The following is a 22,918-nucleotide window of genomic DNA, read 5'->3' on the forward strand; positions in this document are numbered from 1 at the left end:
AAGAGAGACCTTATTGACTCAGGCTGTACCTGTGTGAGCAGGAGGACAGCAGCTCACTGAATGTGAATTACTCTCTCAAAGATGAAGTTCTGTATAAAGAACTCAATAGTTCCTGGCCTAACACTGGTCTCTGTTCCCAAATAACAGCTGTGTCATGTCTCCCTGTCTCCTTCTCTCTGTTATTGCTCTATCACAGGCTGTAGGTCAGATCTGGTGCGCTGTAGCCTGTGTTATTCCAGATTTATGTTCCATTAAAACGGATCCAGGCAGAGAGTAGCTCTCTGATAACCGTGACAGAAACAGATGACAGTCTGACCGAGTACGAGGACGGAAAACAACCAACAAATGACACAAACACACTGCTGAGGGGCCATATCTGGTTATTAAAGAATATAAAACCACTGTTAGTGTCTCTGAGGGGACAAAATCAGAACATTATGATGTGATCGTCTATGGTGAGTGTAATGGATCATTAAACGTTTGGTAATATTGCTTTTTTATCTATGCAGTTATCAAAACAGCATCTGCTGTGATAAGATCTGGTGATTTCTCTATATACAGTGTCAATTCATAGAGTCAAACACCAAAACCATACAACAGGTGTCAACCTCAAGTTCACTGAGGGTCACATCAGCATAGTGGTTACCCTTAAAGGGCCAGATGTAACTGTCAGACAGTATAAATTGTAGCTAAATGTAATTAAATGCAATGCAAAATAAATGCAACTATTGCTTTAAAAATGCTCCCTCTGAAAATAACTTTGCAGCTCAGGTGATTTCTTCAGCCACATAAAGCTAGCTTTCACCGCCAACCGCAATGTTTTTCGGTTGTAGCTTTCTTGAACACATCCTGCAGCGATTACAGTTTGTATTTTAAATCTTGCTCTTTTTGTAGTTTTTCTGAAAGGCTCACTCTGGCGTACTTAGCTCTAGAGATGTGAGAAAATCTTGATTCGGCAATATATGGCGATGCTTTGACCTTTGATAAAACATTAATACTTCAACTCTTATCATCTATATTTTTGTTAAAATAAAAAATTTATATTTTAGCCAGGTTGGAAGTAAAATATGTCTTTGCCTGTTGCTCACAAACTGTATATTAAATATAATCTCAAAGTACATTTTAAATATTTTATTCCTAAACTTGATGATGTGGGTTTTGATGCTGTAAACATCAATGTTTTCTCTCTAGTATCTGGTCAGTTGATTAAAAACCATTTTAAGTTTAATTTTTACATTATAGTAGACTGACACAATAATAACTATTGACATGTTTTGTGCAATATTAGTTTTACTATGAGTAGCATTGGTTACACCAAGTGATTTTTATCACTTTCACCAACTGACAAAGTCTTTTATTCAATTTTTTTTTTTTTGCAAAATTAGTTCAGAATCACAATCAAGTTTTATTGCCAAGAACATTTGCATATACAAGGAATTTGTCTTGGTGTGTTGGTGCTAACAATTAACAAAAAAATAATGACAATGCAAGATAATATATAGAAAAGGTTTAGATATAAAATATAAAAATCTACAAAAATATAGAATATAGAAAAAATATGAAGTATACAAATATACAAAAATATTTATAGAAAAAAAATAAAATTAAAATCTACAAAAGTATATACGGATAAAAAAAAAAATCTACAAAATTGTGTATAGAAAAAAATAAAAAATAAATAAAAATCTACAAAAATATATATAGAAAAAATGATAAAATCTACACAAATTTATATAGAAAAAAAAATAAAATCTACAAATAAACAAAAATATATAGAAAAATTATAAGATAAACAAATATTCAAAAATATATATAGAAAAAAATATACAAAAATATATATAGAAAAAAAATATACAAAAATATATAGATAAAAAAATAATTAAGTAAAATAAAATAATAACAATAAAATATAGGAATATTTATAGGAAAACAAAATAATTATAATTTTAATGAGAAACAAAGGATAGAAAGTGCAACTGGAGCTGTTCAATTTAAGGTTCAGTGGGTGTTAATTAAATGGTAATTAGACGTAAAACAGTCCCATGAGGAGAGTCTGGGTTATGTGGGAGGAGCAGGGAGGGCATGGCCGTTGTTTATCAGGCTGACAGCAGAGGGGGAAAAACTATTCTTGTGGGGAAAGATCCTGGTCCTGATGGACCGCAACCTCCTACTGGTGGGAAGATTCTCAAACTGAAAAGTTTTAGTTTCCAGTTTAAAGTCACAGTAGTTTTAGTGACAAACTTGATATACTATGATTTTAAGTTAAGTGTCTGTATGAAACACTGTATTTGACTTTTATTATTTCAAAGACAATAAAATAAAAAAGTTGTTTTCAATCAATAATTAACTGTGTAGAAAATCGCAATATAACACAATATTGTGATATCATGATATCATTGTCAAAATGCCGACGTAGACTGTACTCTTTGCAAACCGTCATGGCCTCATAACACAAAAGACGTTGCAGTTTTCTCCTTGAAGCACAAACATATATTCCCCTTCCCATGTTTCTTGAAACAGGCTTCCATCTGCATCAACTTTTCTCTTCCTGGACGTTTTGGGATCATTGTTGTATTTCTCAATTCAACTAGCAATCAAGAAACAAATGACGCACTCTCAGGCCTCTACACAGTTTTACATCTTCTGCACTTTCCACTGCATCATGTCCTTGGTGGAAAAACAACGATGAGAAAAGCTCCATGTGTTATCACCTCCACCAGGGGAGATTTGTGAGACAGGCAAACCGCCCAGTTCCCAGCATGCAAGCCAACCATCGCACCTCCAGAATCATCTGTGCATGGTTAAGCCCTGGTATGACATGAGGGGATCACAGACAGCAGAGGACAGAGGAGGAAGAAAGGAGGAAGAAAGGAGGAAGAAAGGAGGAGATTAAGACATGTAGGTTGAAGGGATGTTGTTATTCTGTGAGGACAGAATCTTTTTCTGTGCTGCTTTTTCCAACAGGCCAACACCAGACATCAACAAACACTGACCTACTTCTTTGAGTCTTAATGTGCACTGGTGAAAGCTTCTCAGACAAAAAACACAGAGGAACAAAGTGAGACAAACATCTGAATTGATCTTCAGTTGGGAAAAATCAATAGTTTAAAATCATAGTCGCAAAAAAGAATCAAACCGTCATCATTTAAACTGTTGAAAAATAAAGGAACAACTCAAAGATACCTTTGTTCCAGTCCTGTGTGAAACCAAAAGTAAAAAATAAGTTCATGTTTTGAACTGACCAACCAATCAAACCAGTTCCTTTGCAGGAAAGATAAAAACCGCTCCCAGACGTCGAAGCGAGAAGCCAAAGGGTTCGATGAAGCGTTTTCAAAGAGTTGTCGACTCAGCACCATGATGTATCCGCCATCCAGACATGTTCCCATCATGAGGTTAATTTCATTACTGGTAATCTCTTCCCTCATGTCTAGACTGGCTTGATCTGAAACTGGGATTCGAGGAGATCCACAGAGAAGAGCTGGCGTCTAATTACACAGCAGCTGGGTGTTCATGTTTCATGGTGACATGAGTGCAGAAAGCAGGGAAGCTATTAATTAGTCTTCAGATAAACATGATGGAGGTCGACATCGTAGCTGTTATACAGCATCCAGATGGTTCTGCATTGGTGATGGAGTCATTCAGCTCATGGGGGGATAAGTCAACCTGCTCTTTCACCACGTCTGCTTGGTTTGAGGTGAGTACACGTGATGTGATGAATGAAACTAAAACAAAAAATAAAAAAACAGATGACATTTCAACTCAGAGACGTCACTCCTTCACCCTCAGTAACACACAACATGATGTGGCTGAACCATGACATGACCATGCAACAGTTCAGTCAAGCCATGAAACTCAAGGTTATAATAGTTTTGGATTTGTCATTTAAGTTTAGTTTTAGTTAGTTTTGACATTTTATTTTCCATTACAGTTTAGTTTTAATTAGTTTTAGAGCAGGCATTCTAGTTTTTATTTAGTTTTGATTTTTGCAACGAGGCTTAATTTTAGTTTAGTTTCAGTTTAGTTTTAGTTTTTTCATTCCTTATTAACCAGGTGTAGGATTCAAAAAGGGTCAGAGTAAATATTTTGTAATACTGTTTATTTTCAAGTCCAACATAGTGCTCACTGCTCAGTTAATGCTGATACCGAAATGTTGGCTGCTGCCTTAAACACATGAAAATAATATAAACTTAGTATAAAAGATATAAGCATAAATTATATAAAACAATGTTGACATAAATTACATAAAAATAATATTAACATAAATTATAAAAAAAACAATATAATATGAGCTTCAATAAACAAAAACTTGGACTCTGTAACAATTAAACTATTACAGATGCTCTGATTCATTGCTCCTCTACGTTTTGTCGCAGCACAGAGCACAGCCAGTCAGTGCAGAAAACAAGCTCGTCCCTATGACGGTGCTGTGCGGCACTGACAACTGCAGAAAACTGTCGTAAAATGTGTCAGGTTAATTTAAATCCTAAAGGCTATTAATATTGTCAAAAACTATAACTAAGGGAATTTTGTCTGTCATTTTAGTTAGTTTCAGTTAGTTTTGTGAACACAAGATACAGTTTTAGTTTACTTATCATTTTTGTTTTCTTTTCTACTTTTTACTAATTTGAGTTAACTGCAATGTATTTTAAATTTTAGTTTTTGTTTTTAGTTTCGTTTTATTTAACTATTACAACCTTGGTCTGGATAACAGATACCCATGGTGGTTTTTCCCCAGTTTTGGTCTATTAGTGTATGTCAACTACAAGGAGCCTCCAGCACTTTTTTCCTCGGGGTCGTCAGAGCCAAAAAATGTGGGAATCCCTGGCATAGTCTAACTGGCTCAGGTGAAGCCCATCATATTCTCAGAAAGCCCATTAGTCAGAAAATTAGTTTGGATTAAAGAATTTCAACTACATTCAAACTCATTTTGTCACTAACAGGCCTCCTGACTAAAGGGACTTCTGGATAATGGGCCGTCTGACTGACAAACGTTCTATTTTTCTGACAAATGGACCTTCTGACTAACACGTCCTCTGGCTAATCGGCCTCCTGAATTTTTCTGACTAATGGGCCTTACAATTAACAGGCCTTCTGATCAGCTGACCCTCTGACTAACAGGCCCTCTTACCGGGGCTTCGTTTTTTCCTTGACAAACATGTCTTCTAACTAATGTGCCTCCTGACTAACAGGCCTTCTGACTAACAGGCCCTCTAACTAATAGCCCTTCTGATTTTTTTGACTAATGATCCCTACAACTAGAAGGCCTTCTGACCAACTGACCTTCTGATTTTCTGACTGACAGGTCTTCTGTGTGATGGTACTTTTGAGTTTTCTGACTAATAGACCTTCTGACTAAAGGGCCATTGGACCAATAGGCCTTCTGTCTCATGGGCCTTCTGATTTTCTGACTGACAGGACTTCTCGCTGAGGGGCCTTCTTACTTGCCTCATGGTTTCCTGACCAATGGGCTTTCTGACTAAGGGGCCTTCCGATTTTCTGACTAGCGTAGTTATGTGACTATTGGTTTATGTTCCTGAGATCTGGTTCTGATTTTTTGACTAATGATCCCTACAACAAGAAGGCCTTCTAACCAACTGACCTGATTTTTCTGACTGACAGGCCTTCTCACAACTGGGCCTTCTCAAGAACCTGCCTTCTGCATTTTCTGACCAGCAGGTTTTCTGTCTAATTGTTCTCCCATTTTTTTGAGACTAACCAGCCTTCTGGCTAAAGGTACTTTTGAATTTTCTGACCAATAGGCCTTCTGACTAAAGGGCTATTAGACCAATAGGCCTTCTGTCTCATGGGCCTTCTGATTTTTTGACTGACAGGACTTCTCACTGATGGGCCTTCTTACTTGCCTCATGGTTTCCTGACCAATGGGCTTTCTGACTAATGGGCCTTCTGATTTTCTGACTAGCGTAGTTATGTGACTCTAGGTTTATGTTCCTGAGATCTGGCTCTAAATAATCAACAATAGTTGATGATAAAATATTTTCAACTTGATAATTCTATATAAGTCATAAAAACCTAGTTTCCTGTCTGCGTTGGGCTAAAGAATCCAGCATCACCTCCTTTTCTTTGTCACCCGTTTTCCACCATGTGTCCACCCCATACTCACAGCGCAGCATTGATATGCAGGTATTTACTCCTGAAAGAAACTTCAACGTGTCTTGGCTCGATTCCAAAGCTTTATACTTTAAGTAATTTGGGCTGCTCACGTTGGTCTGTCCTCAGAGACAATACGGAGCCGCTGCGGTGAATATACTACCACTGTTTAATGTTTAAGGGGCTGCGGGCTACACTTCCTGTCCCTCTGAGTTGATTAGGAGGAGTTTATGTCTGTGTGTGTATGTGTGTGTGTGTGCAACAGAGCGTGTGCCTCAAAGAGAGGGATAGTTGGAGAGCACTGATAACTGATTCATGAATCTACAGACGTTCCTCTCTTGGTTGAGTGGATCAAAACGCAGTACGTTAGGGAATACATATGAGTGAATTATCATCCATTGACCATATAGTCCAACTTCCTCCTCAGCCTAAAAAGCTAAGGAGTAAAGCTCCGACTCCACTACTTTATTAACTCCTCACGACCGGAGCCAGGATTGAATTTCTGTGGACAAATTGTTGGTGATTTGCATCCAAAGCAATATCCACACACCCACTCGCTCCACATCCCTCTGTTTGTGCTCTCCGGGGCTGGCCGCGTCCTCAAAGGCAATACAGTAAAATGGAAAAGTAATCTTCAAAGGGACTCAATCAATGAGCACAGAAGCCCATCATTTCAGCCTGCGGAAATCCACCAGGAGGGGTCCACTCATCAGGTCCGGCTCCAGAGAGAAGAGACTGACCTTTATGTGGCCACGTGGCCTCTGGAGGGGACGCAAATGGAGCCGTAAGGCCGTCTCTGAGTGTCTCAGGTGAGCCTGTTGGTTTCCAGAGGTCTATATGACAAAGAAAGCCTGTGCCTTTACACTTAATGCGGTAACATTGCATTTGATTAACATTTACCATTAGTATGTATCGTACACTCCTGCCTCCAAATGCCACTTAGGGATTAAGAAAGTAAAATCCTTGTACTTGCAGCTCACAGCTTCTGAATCCACAAGTATCCCTCCAGTTCAGATAAAACAGGTTGATTTGGAGTGGGGTGCTAATTAGGGCCCGAAGGCCCTCTTGTAACCTTAAGAGTAATTCTTACCCCGTTTTAACCCCTAGCCACAGAATTTAGTCAGCTGTGAAAATGTATAATTTTTCCATAGTAGCGCAAAAAATATGCTTCATAGTGCCCCCTAGTGGCCTAAAACTGCAGCCCCTTCTGGCTACTTTGAGCTAGAGCCCTGAAATTTTGCAGACATAACTATCATGCCTAGACCTACAAAAAAGTCTATTATGACCATGGTGAATTCTGAACAGGAAGTTCGTGGTTTGGACTTGAACATCAGATTTTTCAACTTCCTCAAACTGAACAGTGATAAAACAGAAATGTTACTTATTGGCACTAGCTCCACTCTCAAGAAATCTAACAGCTTCACAATACCATTCGACCACTCCTCCATCTCCCCCTCACCCCAAGTTAAGAGTCTGGGTGTCATCCTTGACAGCACCCTCTCCTTCACATCTCATATTAACAACATCACCCGGTCGGCTTATTTCCACCTCAGAAACATAAACCGTCTCCGCCCCTCCCTCACCCCGCACAGTACCTCTATCTTGGTCCACAGTCTTGTCACCTCCAGACTTGACTACCGCAACTCCCTCCTGTTTGGTCTCCCCCATAAAACCCTCCATAAGCTTCAACTGGTCCAGAACTCGGCAGCTCGCACAATTTCTCGGACTCCATCCACCCATCATATCACTCCCATCCTGCAGCAGCTCCACTGGCCCCCCGTCACGCATCGCATCCAGTACAAAATCTTACTTCACACATTCAAAGCCATCCACAACCTCGCCCCCCTGTACCTCTCCGCCCTCATTGACATTCATGTTCCTGCCCGTACCCTTCGTTCCTCTTCTTCCATTCACCTCTCTGTCCCCTCTGCACGCCTAAGCACCATGGGGGGCTGAGCATTCAGCCGCTCGGCTCCCCAGCTATGGAACTCACTACCCCCTGACCTCCGCATACTGACTCCTTACCACTCTTCAAAACAAGACTCAAAACTCACCTATTCAAGCTTGCATACTCCCTCTGTTAATTTACACTGTCTCTGTTTTGTATGTCTTTTTTAAACTTGCTTTTTACTCCTGCTTTTAATGCACTTTTACTAATACTCTGTCTCTGCTACTGATGTAAGGTGACCTTGAGTGCTATGAAAGGCGCCCTGAAATAAAATGTATTATTATTATGATTATTATTAGATTTTGATGATTTATAGGGTATGTATTTGAACAAACTAGTCAGAGGTTTTAGATCGGATCAACTCCAAACTTGGCTTGTGTACACTAGACACATTGATGATTAAAATGTATTCAAACATCTATAGAATCTTAATGGGCGCGGTAAGGACAATGGCTTAAAGTTTGGCATTTTTTCAACTATGTCCAATCTTCGCAAAAATGGACACACGTTTTGTGTAATTGCCTGGATGCAACCACACTGCAAAAAACTGAACTCTTATCAAGTGTTTTTTGTCTAATTTTTGGTAGAAAATGTATTTTTAGACTCAATATGGGCCACATTCACCTTGTCAGTCCAGAAAAATGTCTTGTTTCAAGTTATTTAAAGACAAAAATAAGGTCTAAGTTGCTTGTGATAAGTAGAAAAAGAAAATCTGCCACTGCAACAAGAAAAATTTGCTTAAAACAAGAATATTGCCTCAATACAAGTAGCTTTCTCTTGTTTCATCGGCAGATTTTTTTTTACTTGTTACAGCTATTCAGACCTTATTTTTGTCTTTAAATAACTTGAAACAAGACATTTTTTCTGGACTGGTCAGGTGAAAGTGGCTCATATTGAGTCTGAAAAGGCATTTTCAACTGAAATAAGACAAAAACACTTGATAAGATGTCAGTTTTTTCAGTGCATGTCATAATTTTCACCAGAAAGTACAACGCCCCCAAATGGCAACAGAAAGATTTACAGTTACAGGGTACGTATTTCAACCAACTACTCTCAGGTTTTTCATCTAATCAACTCCAAACTTGGCTGGTATACGTTACAAGCGTTCACGATGAAAATTTCTTTACGTCATCCTGAACATATCTATATGCCTGTTTTGGCTCAAAGTACAGCGCCCCTTACTGTCAACAGGAAGTAATATGTTTTTATCTGTCATATAAAACTCCTTCATTTCTTTGGATTTGCTCTTCAAATGTTTTTCAAGCCTCCATAAAGCATCATGTATTATGTCATGTTCTATATTTTAAGGGTGTCTTTGGCGTTTGGTCAAACTCTGATATCCAGCCATGAACCAGGAAGTCATTGTAACTTCTTTAAATGAGGTCCAAGTTTATGTATGCTAGCTGCAGGGACCACACCTCATCCACTCACATGGTTTTGGCAGAGGCAGATTTTGCTGTCCATGTGGCGGCCAGGACATGCCCCGATGGGCACACGTGGAGCGAGGGCCTGCTTAACGCTGCTTGCAGCTTTGATTACATATTGAAATCCCAAGAAATTGTTATGCACTCACAAAATCAATAAAACAAAACAAAACACAAAAAAGATGTAGTGGAGTAGTTTCCACTCACTCTGCCTCCAGCTGATGCCTTTTAAACTCCACTCTGAGTTTTTTTCTTCATATTTGTTGTACAAACTTTCAGCCAAATTACATCACTTAAGGCAATTTCTCCAACTTCCAGAGCCACAAAGGGCTTCTTACAACTTTTTTTTTTTTTTTCACAGCTGCAGCTTTTCTCCCAAAGAGTGTTAAACAGACTTTGATGTGTCAAATTGGCCGAGATCCCCTTTTGGGCAAACTGAATGTGGGTGTAAAATGTAAAAGCACATGTATGGATCCTGATAAGCACGTGAAGATGGATCAGTGACTTTGTTCATACAATACAAGGATGTGTGCTTCAAACACAGTGATGAGACCAAGTACAGGAAGGAGGTGAGCCAGCTGGTCCAGTGCTGCTAGATGGCAACCTTTCTTCTCAACGTGGGGAAAACCAAAGAGACTGTTGTTGACTGTTGTAGAGTGAACACAGCCAGCGAGATCAGCAGAGCCATCAGCATCCCAGGCAACACCTCCCACCTCTCCCACTCCCTCTTCAGTCTCCTTCTCCTTCCTTCAGGAAGAAGGTACCGGAGCCTCTGAGCCTGCTCCACCAGACTGTCGAACAGCTTTTTCCACCAGGCTGTCAGGATGCTGAACTCCACCCAATAACCCCCCTCCTCCTCCACACCCTGGGCTGTAACACACCATACAAGCCACCAGCCTACCTCAGCTGATTGCTGATTAAACAAAAACACTACATACAAAGACTCTACCTCAGCTGTTTCTTTGCACATAAACACTTATCTTATCTGCTGCACCTTGAAAATCATTCTCACTACTGGCCTTGAACATATCTCACATCTTATATCTTCGGATGTCATGACACTGCACTACCTGCACAGTGGAAACAGGTTGTTTTTTGTCTTCTTATTGTTTTTCATTTTATTTTATTTTCCTTTTATTTTTATATTTAATTTTCTAAACAAAAAACTGCCCCCTGAAATATGCACCATTACTGACTCTTGGCTTTCAAATCCAGGCTCCAAACCTGCTTTTTCAGACTGGCTTTTAACACAAAGTAATGCAGCAGCATATTTTTGCCATTATAATTGTGTTGTATTGTTATTATATTGAATTTGAATTGTCTCATTTTGATGTCTTAGGTTTTAATGGAAAGCACTTTGGACACCTTGTGTGCTGTTAAAGGCTCGACAAATAACAGTTGATTGATTGAGAGGAACAGTGTTCTGATTTTTCTTTTAGTCCTCATATAACTAGAAAATTAACAATAAAAACCTTTGAATTTTGAATCTTGAATGACAAAAACCTTTGTGAGTAACCCTGATTTATAAAGTCAGTACACTGTGCAAAGCAAAGATGAAAGCAGATTCTGGATGTTTGAAAATCGCTAAAACTCTATGCTGTAGCTGAAACAGTGTAAAGACAACATATCAAACTGAAAATGTTGAAATAACAATGTGGTCATCTGAAAAAGGTTTGTTTTGTTCCAAAGGACACCTTAAAGGACATCTATAAAATACATAGCAACAGGTTAGTAACACACCAGGGGATAAAAGGAGGTTTGAGAGTCTGGGTCTATAAAATGTGCAGTTTGACTGAGCTGAAGCAGGAAATTTATCTGAAGTCTGACAAATCAAGGCTTGGCATTCTTTTTGGAAATCATGGACGCCACATCCTCCGCTCTGAAGAAGAGAGGAACCACCCAGTGAGTTATAAGCATGCAGATCAAAAGTAAGCATCTGCCAGATTTGTCAGGTTTTGTGAACAATATTTTCTGCCCAAAAGGAGACCAGAAAATGCCAAAGCACAGTCTACACTTATAACATCACGAACACCTACCCCTAATTTACACATAAATAGCGCCGTCCCACACACTGCGCCACACTTGAAAACCACTCTAGTCAATCATTGCATTTGTGCCGCGATCACCACCGGCTGTGCGTGGCTTTGTGTCTACTTTTTGCCAGAGTGCCCTGCAGAAATGCGTCAATCCCTGCAGAGAAAGCAGAGCAGATCGTACCAAACAGGAAATCAGACACAAAAACGAGCAGAATATCCGGTAACTTTAAGATAAAGCACATTCTGGCTCACGATCGTAAATCTCATCTTTGTTTATGAAATCTACGTCTCCGGCACATGGCCAAAAGTCATCAGCAGATCAAACCTGGATGAAATCCAACATTATGGAAGAGGAAAAGTTAATTTTGGAGGTAAATAAACTTCATAATTTACGACACAACACATCCTTTCTATAAAGACACCAACAGAAAGGAGAAGGCATGGACTGAAGGAGCTGAAGTTTTGAGAGGCCCAGGTGAGTTGAACATACTAATCAATTAACATGGCAGTACGTTGTCATGGGTGGGATTCCTGCAGGAACATGTGGTTCTCCTGTGATATTGTGATATCACAATAATAGCCAAAAACCTGAATTATTCAGCAAAAAAAAATTCTGTATGAGACAACAATGGGTGAAGACTTGGCCTGTTTAACTCCAGGAACAAGTCAAACTAATCAAATCCTGAACGTTTGACGTGTGCTGTTATCTCTACAAATGTCTGATTTCCATCTCAATGAGAAGCAACATGAGTGATTGTTTCGACCTCTAGATTCAAGCAATTCAAGGCATTTTATTGAAACACCTTTTTAAGTTGTCCTAATGTGCAAAATAGACTTGGACTAGAATGCTACTAACTCTGAAAGTTTCCACGATAATGTGCAGAAAATCATGCCATCATTATGACCACGTAAGGCAAAAATAGGTAAACAGGGTGATAACTTTTCACCAGTTCCAACTGAAATCTTATCAAGTAATTTTGTCTTATTATTAATAAAAATGTCTTATTATACTTGATATGAACCACATTTATCTTCTCAGTCCAGAAAAAATCCTTGTTTGAAATTATTCAAAGACAAAAACGGGGTCTGAATTGCTTGTAACGAGAAAAAAAATCTGCCAGTGTAACAAGAAAAAATTGCTAGAAAATGTGCTCAAATAATGTCTTAATACGAGTAATTTTTCATATTAAGTCTAAAAAGACACTTTCCACTGTTCAGCTTAGATTACTGGAAAACCTTTAAATTTCTGTTTGTAACTATACTGAAATGGTGAAATAACCCTTTAAATTCTAACTATAAGATGATTTCAGACCCAGATTCAAATTTGTAAGTTTGTGCAAAAGTTTCTCTGAACCTTGTGGACCAACATCAGCATAAAGCACGAGTCAAATGAAAAACCAACTGCAGCATATTTCAAAATGTCAAATCCAGTTTAATGAGAAGTATCCACTGAATCTCAAGTGTTCTCAACATTTCCCTGATCCCAGCTCTTCCTCATAAATTTCTCCTTTGTCTGTTCATCATTTTTTTATGGCTGGAAAATAGATGGAACTTTAAACTCCAATGACGGGCAATTTCTACTGCAATAAAACTGCAAACAGCGTTGTTTGGACTGTTGGCTTTAACAACCTCTGTGTGTGCAAAGTATAAAAACCTCAATGCACAGTCTCTGCAGAAACAAAGCCATTAGACAAAGTTTGGTCACAAAATCAAGCAAACAAACCCCTGAAAGTTTATTATTCGTCTCCATGTTTCTGTCCACTGATAATTAATGCTTTGAAAATTGTCTCCCTGCTGTGTCACAGCCAAATATAATCACAATGTGCCTCCTATGGTATGTGCCCGAGAGTAACAACTGCTGCAGATCTATATTTGTCACAGAGGCCGGTGACAGAGGGCACGGACCCTTCTGTCAGGCACAGCAGCAGCCTGCCAGCAGCCGGCAGGGCAGGGCGGGGGGGGCACCTTTCACTGAGGTGTAATAGCCTGAGGATATTATGTGCTAAAAAGAGGGAGGAAACCAGGAGGGAATTAAAATGCACAGATGCACTGAGGGTGGGAATGGACTGGTCGCACTGTGTCAACGCCAGAAATAACTCAGTGTACTGAACTGGTGCTGCGGCTGACGCCAAACGCTGATCTTTGTGCTTTAAATGTTGCTTTCCATCAGCTGATCCCCTGAAAGGACAAAAACCAAGAATCCAACTATCCCTGAGATCCTTGGAGTTAGCTGAAGACATGACTTGTCTTTAACGTAGTATAACATGATGAATCGTCTTACAGTGGGGGAAATAAGTATTGAATGCATCAACTTTTTCCTCATCACATTTATTTCCAAAGATGCAATTCAAACAAAATTTCTACCAGACATTGGTATCAACTCAAATAATCCACACATGAAAAGGAATCACAACATTCAGGTCCATAAATAATGATTATGTGGAATTAAGTACGATAACACAGAAAAAAAGTATTGAACACGCTAACTGAGACTCGTCTAATACTTAGTGGAGAAGCCTTTGTTTGCAATGACAGCTTCCAGACGCTTCTTGTATGTTTGAACTAATGGCCCACACTGCTCAGGTGTGATTTTGGCCCATTCCTCTGCACAGATTGTCTTTAAATCTGGAATATTCTTTGGTGCCCTCTGGTGAACCCTTTTCTTTACTTCTTTCCACAAATGTTCAGTTGGATTTAAGTCAGGTGATTGACAAGGCCATTCTAACAGATTGATTTTCTGTTTTTTAAACCATTTGAGAGTCAACTTTGCCGTGTGCTTTGGATGGTTGTCCTGCTGGAAGGTCCAGCCACGTCTCATCTTCATCATCCTGGTGGATGGCAGCAGATTCAGATCAAGAATTTCCCCATACATGGCTCCATTCATTGCTCCGTCAATTATATGACGTTTGACAACACCATGAGATGAGAAACAGCCCCATGCCATGATGTTTCCACCTCCAAACTTCACTGTTGGTGTAGTGTCTTTTGGGTGATGTGCAGTGCCATTTCTCCTCCAAACATGGTCTGTAGTATGACAGCCCAAAAGTTCAATTTTGGTCTCATCTGACCAGACAACATTCTCCCAGTATTCTACAGGCTTGTCAAGATGCTGTTTAGCAAACTTTAAACCAGCTTCAACATGCCTTTTCTTGAGGAATGGAGTCTTGTGGGCTGAGCGTCCATAGAGGCCATGGCGGTGGAGTGCATTGCCTATTGTTTTCTCTGTAACAATCGTACCTGCTGCCACCAAGTCTTTTTGGAGCACTTTTATGGTGGTCCTTGGTCCTCAGGTTGTGAATGTCCTCAGAGAGCTCTTTGCCTTTACCCATCATGAGGTGTGTCGTATTTAACTGCTTGGTGAAAAAACGACCTTTTTTATAGGACCATCAACTTACTTAATTCCACATAATCATAAATGTCTGGTAGAATTTTGTTTGAATTGCAATAAATGTGATGAGAAAAAAGTGGACGTGTTCAATACTTATTTCCCCCACTGTATACAGTCCTGATTAAGATCTTAAGACCAGTTGAAAAATTGCTGAATATGAATTTTGCACATTTGTATCTTAATGAGGTTTAAAGTAGAGCTACAATATGCAAAAGCAAGAAGGGGGAGTGAAACATTTGGAACTTGTAATTAAAAAACAAACAAAAAAAAAATGAAAAAGGTTGTTTATCATCTGATCAAAAGTTGAAGACCACAGGCTATTAAAGGCAAAATCTGCTCAAAATGTTCATTTTCTGTCAGGCATTCACACGGTCATACCCTCCTAATGCTAAAGCTAAGACGCTGCCTCTTCTTGAACGTGGTCGGATCAGCGTGCCATTGCTGCTGAGGTTGGACGCAGTAAGACAGTCATTCTATATTTTCTGAAAGATCCTGAGCATTATTGGACAAAAAAGTCAAGTGGTAGACCCCAAAAAATTACACCTGTGCTGAGCCGGAGGATTTGATTGGCTGTCCGTCCAGACACAGGATGGTCCTCCACCCAAATTAAGGCCCTTACTGGTGCAGACTACAGCACGATAACCATCAGACGGCATCTGGGGAAAAACAAATTCAAAGACCTCGTCTCCTTCAACGCCACAAAACTGCCCTTTAAGACTTTACCAGGGAGCATCATGGGACATTGAAAGGTGGAAAAAAGTTTGATTCTCTGATGAGAAAAGATTGAACCTTGACGGCCCTGATGGCGTCCAACGTTATTGACATAACAAGGAGATCACATTGTTTACATACAAGACCAGCTGTTAGCAGCCTGTAGAATGTTGATGCTATCCAGTGCTAGGCCTGATGTTCCCTGTGATCTATGGAGAAGGGGGTGAGGACAACATGCAAACACTGGGAGGATTTCGGTACATTGGAGGGGGGTCCATCATGATCTGGGGTTTTTTCATTCAGTGAACACTGGAGCTTCAGGTGGTGCAGGGTGGTCAAATGGCGGCTGGTTACGTGCAGATGTTGAAGTGGGCGTCCTTCATGACTGAGGGCCCTGGTCTGTGTGGGAACAGCTGGTTTTTCAACAGGACAACGCTGCAGGTCACAATGCTGGCTTGATGAAGGACTTCTTCAGGGATAATAACATCACTCTTTGGGACCATCTCGCATGTTCCCCTGATTTAAATCCAATAGACAACGTTTGGGGATGGATTGGGAGGGGAGTTTATAAAAATGGCCGTCAGTTCCAGGCAGTTGATGCCCTTCGTGAAGCCATATTCACCACTTGGAACAATGTTCCCAAAAGCTTCCAACCACAAAAGTGATTAACAAGAACAGTGGAGCTACTCATTACTGAGTCCTACTGAGAAAACATTTGTTCTAGTTTTGAGAGTTTTTAAAATGTTTTGAGCAATGGTCTGAAACTTTCAAATTTCAGTTTATTTGTTTTCAATAAATTACTTTTTCAAACTGCTTTTTGTCACACTACGCCTTCTTGCTTTAGCTTATTCTAGCTCTACTTAAAACCTCATTAAGATCCAAATGTGCAAAAAGTAAATTCTAGCAATTTTTCAACTGGTCTAAAGATTTTGATTAAGTGATTTTCATTCACAGAGGGGGAAATACATTTTAAGCATTCAGCTCAAACTTGAGTTTGTTCAGTTATTCCCACGCAGACAAACCTGGGCACACTGTTCAATGTTTCTGGCTGCTCAAGCACAATCTCACCACTTCTTCATTTTCCTGTTTTAATCTGCACGAAACCACTATCCAGGATCACTAATTAGGAAAATCTCTCCTCCCAGCTGAGAACCAGAAGTAGCACCAGGCACGAGCTCGAGAAGTCCAGTCAGGATGCCGTCTGAGGACGATGTGAAACCACATGAGCCATGAAGACATCGTCTCACACAGCATGTGTAAAGGGTTAAAAGCTCCCACGCTGTCTGTTGTTTACTTGTGTATAAATGAGCCATTATGCATTCACATGAAACATAATAGATCCCTTTATGTAAATGAGTGTAATTAAAAACACCACTAAGTTTAGAAACACAGTTTGTGCTAACAGCGCTGCACAGATGGAGGGAAAATATTGCTCAAAGTTGTGGCTTGCTTTGCTCAATCTCTTCAGTGATCAGGGACGGTGTGTAGGTTCAGTAATTAGACAAACAAGACCATTAGTCTTAACGTACAGTTATGGAACGGCCCATTTAGCCGTAGCGTTAGCTGCAAGCATGACTGCAAATAATCAGCCAATTTACTAATTACCCCATACTTTCTGGTAAAGACTTTTTTTTCTTTTTTTATTAAAGATGATGTTTGAGTCCTTCCTCTGTCTTTACCATGACATGCATTACCAGTAATAAACATGGCGAGCGTTAACAGGCGTCACTGAGAGAAGATCAAGAAAAATGTTTTTCAGCAGAAGAAATGGACAGCTGTTATCAGCCAGTCAATCAGATACACAAAGAGAGAAAAGGAACGTTTGGCTAAAGATCAAGCACCACAGAAATGACTTAGTAACTCCACGAACAACTCTACAGTCATTTGATGAACTCCAACATTTCAAAAAAAGCCAAACAATCTTGCAAAACTGACAGCAGCAAGCCTCGCCGTTTTGAGACTTTGATTGCCTCTGATATCTCATCTGTTCACCTCATGTTGTGTTGTAAACCTTAAATTGCTTTTGAAAGGATCCATTGGACCCAGAGAGCAATTTAAACACACAACTGTCACTCATGACTGCATTGTCTGTGGACACTTACCAGAAACTACACTGCAAAAAAATGAAATCTTATCGAGTATTTTTGTCTTATTTTACGTAAAAATTGTCTTTCTAGACTTAATATGAGCCATATTCACCTGACCGTAGGGATGGGTCCCTTTCACATTTGGAACGATATGGTACCAATGCCCAGTACCTGGCAATTGGTACCGGTACTCAACGGTACCAATTTTGGGTACTTTTTTGTGCTTATTTGGTAAGAAATATCAATTTGTTTGATAATAAAATATAAAAATGTTTGAATTTACCAAATTTATTTTTCAATATATAACCTTGTAATGTTGTGTTCATGACCAGGATGGAAAATTGTCTTCTCTTCCACTCTCTCACACTCACAGGTATGTGTTTGGGTTCTTGCCAGGCTCCAATCACCAACGATTTCACTTGGCTAAATTCTAACCGGCCCAATCAGAGAAGAGAGGCGGGAGCTGTGGGAGCAGACGTGACGTCAGCAGACCAGGGTTCCTACAGCTCAAGGCAAGTTAAATTTAAGACTTTTTTAATGAAGTTGGGAATCAAATTTAAAAACAAGTCAACAACGAACCACAATGGAAACAAACAAAACTAACAAAAACACCACATGAGTTACCTGAGTTAGAGGCAATTTCAACCCTTTGTTTATTTAACATAAAACATCACTTTTTACCTTTTTTTAACCCCATTTTTACAACTTTATGCCTATTTTGCCCCGATTCATCTTTTTTGGCCACTGTCACAAACATTTTTGTAATTTTTACATGGTTTCTGAAATTTAATTTCAAATGTATTTCTCAATTTTGCTGCCATAATCAATTTTCCTAAGCCACTTTTGGATTTTTTTTTTTTGCCAATTTTTCCTCATTTTTTTCTCTCTCCAGGCACCCTAGGTAGAACCAAGACATGTCTGCTTTAAAAGTTCCTGGTGCAACCACATAACCGTTTTGTTAGTTCCGCTATTGTGATTATGTGATGTTGCCACGAGAGAAAATCAGGAAATTATTTAGAAAAATAGACAAATGTTACTTGATATTTTTTTACTTCAAACTAACATAAATCTTACCAATGTGTTCAAATTTTTAAGACTTTTGAAATGTGTATTTAAGACTTTTTAATGCCAATTCAGGCCTTATTTTTAGAATTATGAATTCAATGCCTTTTAAGACTTTTCAAGGATCTGCAGGAACCCTGGCAGACTTTCGTACTTGTCAGCGTTCCTTTGATTCTTAAGTTAAATTTATAAAAACGGAAGCTGTCGTCTAACGCCTTTTCCACAGCTGTTTCTCGTGATTCAGTAGTTGTTCATCTATTGTTTCTTAGAAGCATCGGCTCACATAAGCTACGTCAAACCGTGGCTTGATGTGGATTGGTCCGTGGTGAGTGTGTTAATCAGAACGGTCGTCCAATCACCAGCTGCAGTTTTTTTTTTTTAAGTCCCGCCTCTGAAAACAAATCGGAGGAGCGTTACCCAGATGGACTAGTGAAATAATTCTGTGGCGGATATATGAAACTGTTCGTCTGGCGTGTCAGGTTAACGGTACCCAGTACTTTTGACAGAATTCGGTCGGTACCTGTAAAAGTACCTAATTTGGTACCCATCTCTAACTGACTGGTCCATAAAAATGTCTTAATTCAAATTATTTAAAGACAAAAATGAGGTCTGAATTGCTTGTAACAAGTAACAAAAATCTGCCAATACAATTAACTTTTCTCTTTTTTCATTGGCAGATTTTTTTTTACAAGCAATTGAGACCTCATTTTTGTCTTTGAATAACTTAAAATAAAATGTTTTTCTGGACTGGTCAGGTGAATGTGGCTCATATTAAGTATAAAAAGATATTTTCTTCTAAAACTAAGACAAAAACACTTGATAAGATTTCAGTTTTTTTCAGTGCAAGGTGCATTAACAGGCTTTAATCAATAACCTCTGAGAGGGACTGAGTGCATTAGTCCATCAGAAACTCTCTGCAAGCAAAACCTGTTTTATTGTTTTTGTGAGTGATTCTTCATTGTTTTAACACAGACAGAAAAAAAAGACTCATTATTCTCCTCTAACACCTTTTTTTTTACAAGTCAGACTGTCTGCTGTGAACAGTGTGAAGACTCATTCATTGCTCTTTGATTCAGCTCGCTTTTTGCTCAGTTGCATATTCATCAGATCAGACTTTCTCTCGCTGTGTGAGTCTGATGCCAGAAAGCGTGCAGGGCGCCGAAGCTGAAAGGAGGAAACAGCAGCAGGTCAAAGACTGGTGTTACCTTTGAGAGTGAGGGCGGAGGAAACGGAGGGTGGGAGTGTTGGAGTGAGTGCTCTACTTCATCCGAGAGGCGAGGAATCCTTCCATCCTGTTTCCTGTGAGTCAGAGAGATGGAGAGGATAGAGGGAGGAGGAGGAGGAGGAGGAGGAGGAGGAGGAGGAGAGGAAGACAGAGGTTACAGCTTCCTTTGGGCTAAGTTTCCCATCGCAGCAACATGACCACAGGAAAATGTCTACAACACACTTGACTCCTCATTCAAAGAGGATGATCACACTCTGTCTACAGTTAGAGGGCTGCGATTACTGCTCAACTGCTCTGAGACGAGTTCACACAAACTTCCTGCCCTTTGTGTTCAGCGTTGGCTCCAGGATGATCAGAGCAGGAAAGATCAGGAGAGCCGCACGGAGGAAGAAGAGGCAGAACAAAGTGACGATTGATACAAAGCAGAAGAAGAAAAGCACGCTGAGCTTTCATCTCTTAACCCTCTGCCCTCGTCTCTGTGCTCCTCTCTGTTCTTCTCCGACACCCTCGCCTCCTCCTCTTTTCTGTGGCACTTACTCGTCTGACCAGGGCTCTGCTCGCAGCATATTACTTCACACTTTGTCTCACATCACATTCAAGTGTCTAGAAGTGACGGCGCGTCTGTGCACGCAGCCTGTTCCCCAACCTGCAGCAGAGCCTGGAGCAGAGGAGCCACAGGACAGAGGCGCACCTGATGACCTGCTGAGGGTGGAAAAGCATGCTCAGACTGCCCTCACTCTGAAGTCATTAAACACGGCAGATTGGCTGGCAGCTCTTATTATTATTATTTTATTTTATTTTATTTTATGTATTTATTATAATTTTTATTATTATTATTATTATTATTATTATTATTATTATTATTATTATTATTATTATTATTATTATTATTATTATCACTATTTTATTATTATTATTATTATTTTTATTATTATTATTATTATTATTATTATTATTATGATGTTTTTATGTATTTAAAACTTTTTTAATTTATTTATTTATATATATTTTTTTTATAATTATTACTATTTTATTAATTTATGCATAATTATTATTAATATTGTATCATTTTATTTATTTATTTATAATAATAATAAAAATCATTATTCATTTTAATATTTCTAATAATGATGATGATAATAATAATAATAATAATAATAATAATAATAATAATAATAATAATAATAATAATAATATAATTATAATAATAATAATAATAATAATAATAATAATAATAATAATAATAATAATAATAAAATTATAATTATTTAATTTTTTTTTACAGAATGAAGATGAGCACATCAAACTTTCATTTTAAAACTACAAGTGCAAACTTAAGTGCAAAATTACATGAACAAAAGAAAAACAGAACCAGAAGAAACACTTTCTTGATATGAATGGTAATAGTAGCCAATCAGATGTCAGATGTGATTTCACTGTGTAGTACATGTGGTTGTTAGTATTTCTGTATGCTCAGATGCTGCAACAGTGATCTCATTAAAACATCCCCTCGAATCTGCGTGACTGTGATTGGCTGAAAAGGAGGGAGGCATCTGATCGTTTCTGAATTTTGATCCTGATCTGGCTCCATACATATTCTTAACAATTTATCCATCAGTGACTTGGGAGCTGAAATGTGACTTTTAAAGTTCTCATATCTAGTCCGATCTCATTGAACTTTAAAAATAGTGCCTATAGTCACTTGTTTTTAACTGTTTTTCTTTCCTTTTCCTTCCTTTTCTTTTCTTTTCATTATAAATCCTAGTTCTTAAAGTCCAGGCTCTTAGCGCAAGCTACCACATGTGACATGTTTGAGTGAAAACATGTTTGCACTCTCCCATCATCCCTCCATCCTGTGGTCTGGGCCCACTCTGCCAGGCTTTAAAGGTAGAGAGGCTTATTTACAGGAGCTCTTTCTGCTGCAGACAGTCCATTACCACAGGCTGTCTGAAAGAGCCCCGTCTATACAACAACAGTGGGCATCTTTAAGAGCACGTAAACTGAGCTGCTCTTTCCTGACAACAGCCTGCTGACCTGGACCTGAGGTTAGGAAATCTGTTTGTAAGCGAATAGAAACACTGATGTTCTTTGAAGCTCATGTAGCTCCTGATCTCTGCCCAATCCCAAAAAACACTGAACAAAGCCGTCTGATCCCCCTTCAGCCTCCTCAGTTTTTCAGATCTGATGTTTTTCTGTGGGATGATTTCTGTTGTGTCTTTCATGCAGAGCAGCCGAGTCATGCTGAGGAACGATGCCTTGAGAAACAGAAATACTCATTCAGAAAAGTGTCTGCTGCACACCTTGCTTTGTTGTCTTGATCTTGTCTTGCATGATCCTGTTATTATTCTTCTTATTATTATATTTTGTATATATATTATTATTATTATTATTATTATTATTATTATTATTATTATTATTATTATTATCAAATTTCTATTTAATATATGTTTTATATTTTATTCTTATCATCATAATTATTATTTATTATAACAGTAATAATAATATATAGAATATATATTACATATAAATTACATAAATAATACTATTATTTACATGAATATATGAGTATATAATAATAAGCACAATAATAATAATAATAATAATAATAATAATAATAATAATAATAGCAATAGTAATAATAATAATAATAATTATAATAATTATAATAATAATAATAATTACAACAACAATAATAATAAAAATAATAATAATAATAATATTTTTTGTATTGTACATATATTTTTTATGTTATCGAGAATGAAATAATGACAAACTAGGGACAAAGTTTCCCTGATGAAAAAAATACATTTATAGATCCAAGCATGCCAGGGAAGTCCCAAAAATCCACACCCAAATGTATTGAGGTTCAGAAATAGAGGTAGACCGATATATCGGGCCGATATTTGGACATTTGTCTCTATCGGCCATC

The 22,918-nt window shown here is 38.5% G+C and overlaps 1 protein-coding gene across 7 annotated transcripts in view; it reads right to left on the minus strand.

Annotated features, from left to right (window-relative positions):
• rap1gapb (RAP1 GTPase activating protein b) overlaps nucleotides 1-22,918 on the minus strand; it is a 248,153-nt gene that overhangs the window by 66,911 nt on the left and 158,324 nt on the right. For all 7 annotated transcript variants that reach the window (XM_074669251.1, XM_074669249.1, XM_074669241.1 and 4 more), the window contains one exon: nucleotides 19,970-20,063. Coding sequence is in view for 5 of the 7 variants with exons in the window: in XM_074669249.1 (XP_074525350.1) it covers nucleotides 19,970-20,063 (94 nt within the window). In the remaining 2 variants the exon portion in view is untranslated. The remainder of the gene's footprint in view (nucleotides 1-19,969; nucleotides 20,064-22,918) is intronic.

Source organism: Halichoeres trimaculatus, unplaced genomic scaffold (genome assembly GCF_033239565.1).
Source record: "Halichoeres trimaculatus isolate MK-OKI-2021-1 unplaced genomic scaffold, fHalTri1.1 fHalTri1_scaffold_1, whole genome shotgun sequence".
NCBI lineage: Eukaryota > Metazoa > Chordata > Actinopteri > Labriformes > Labridae > Halichoeres > Halichoeres trimaculatus.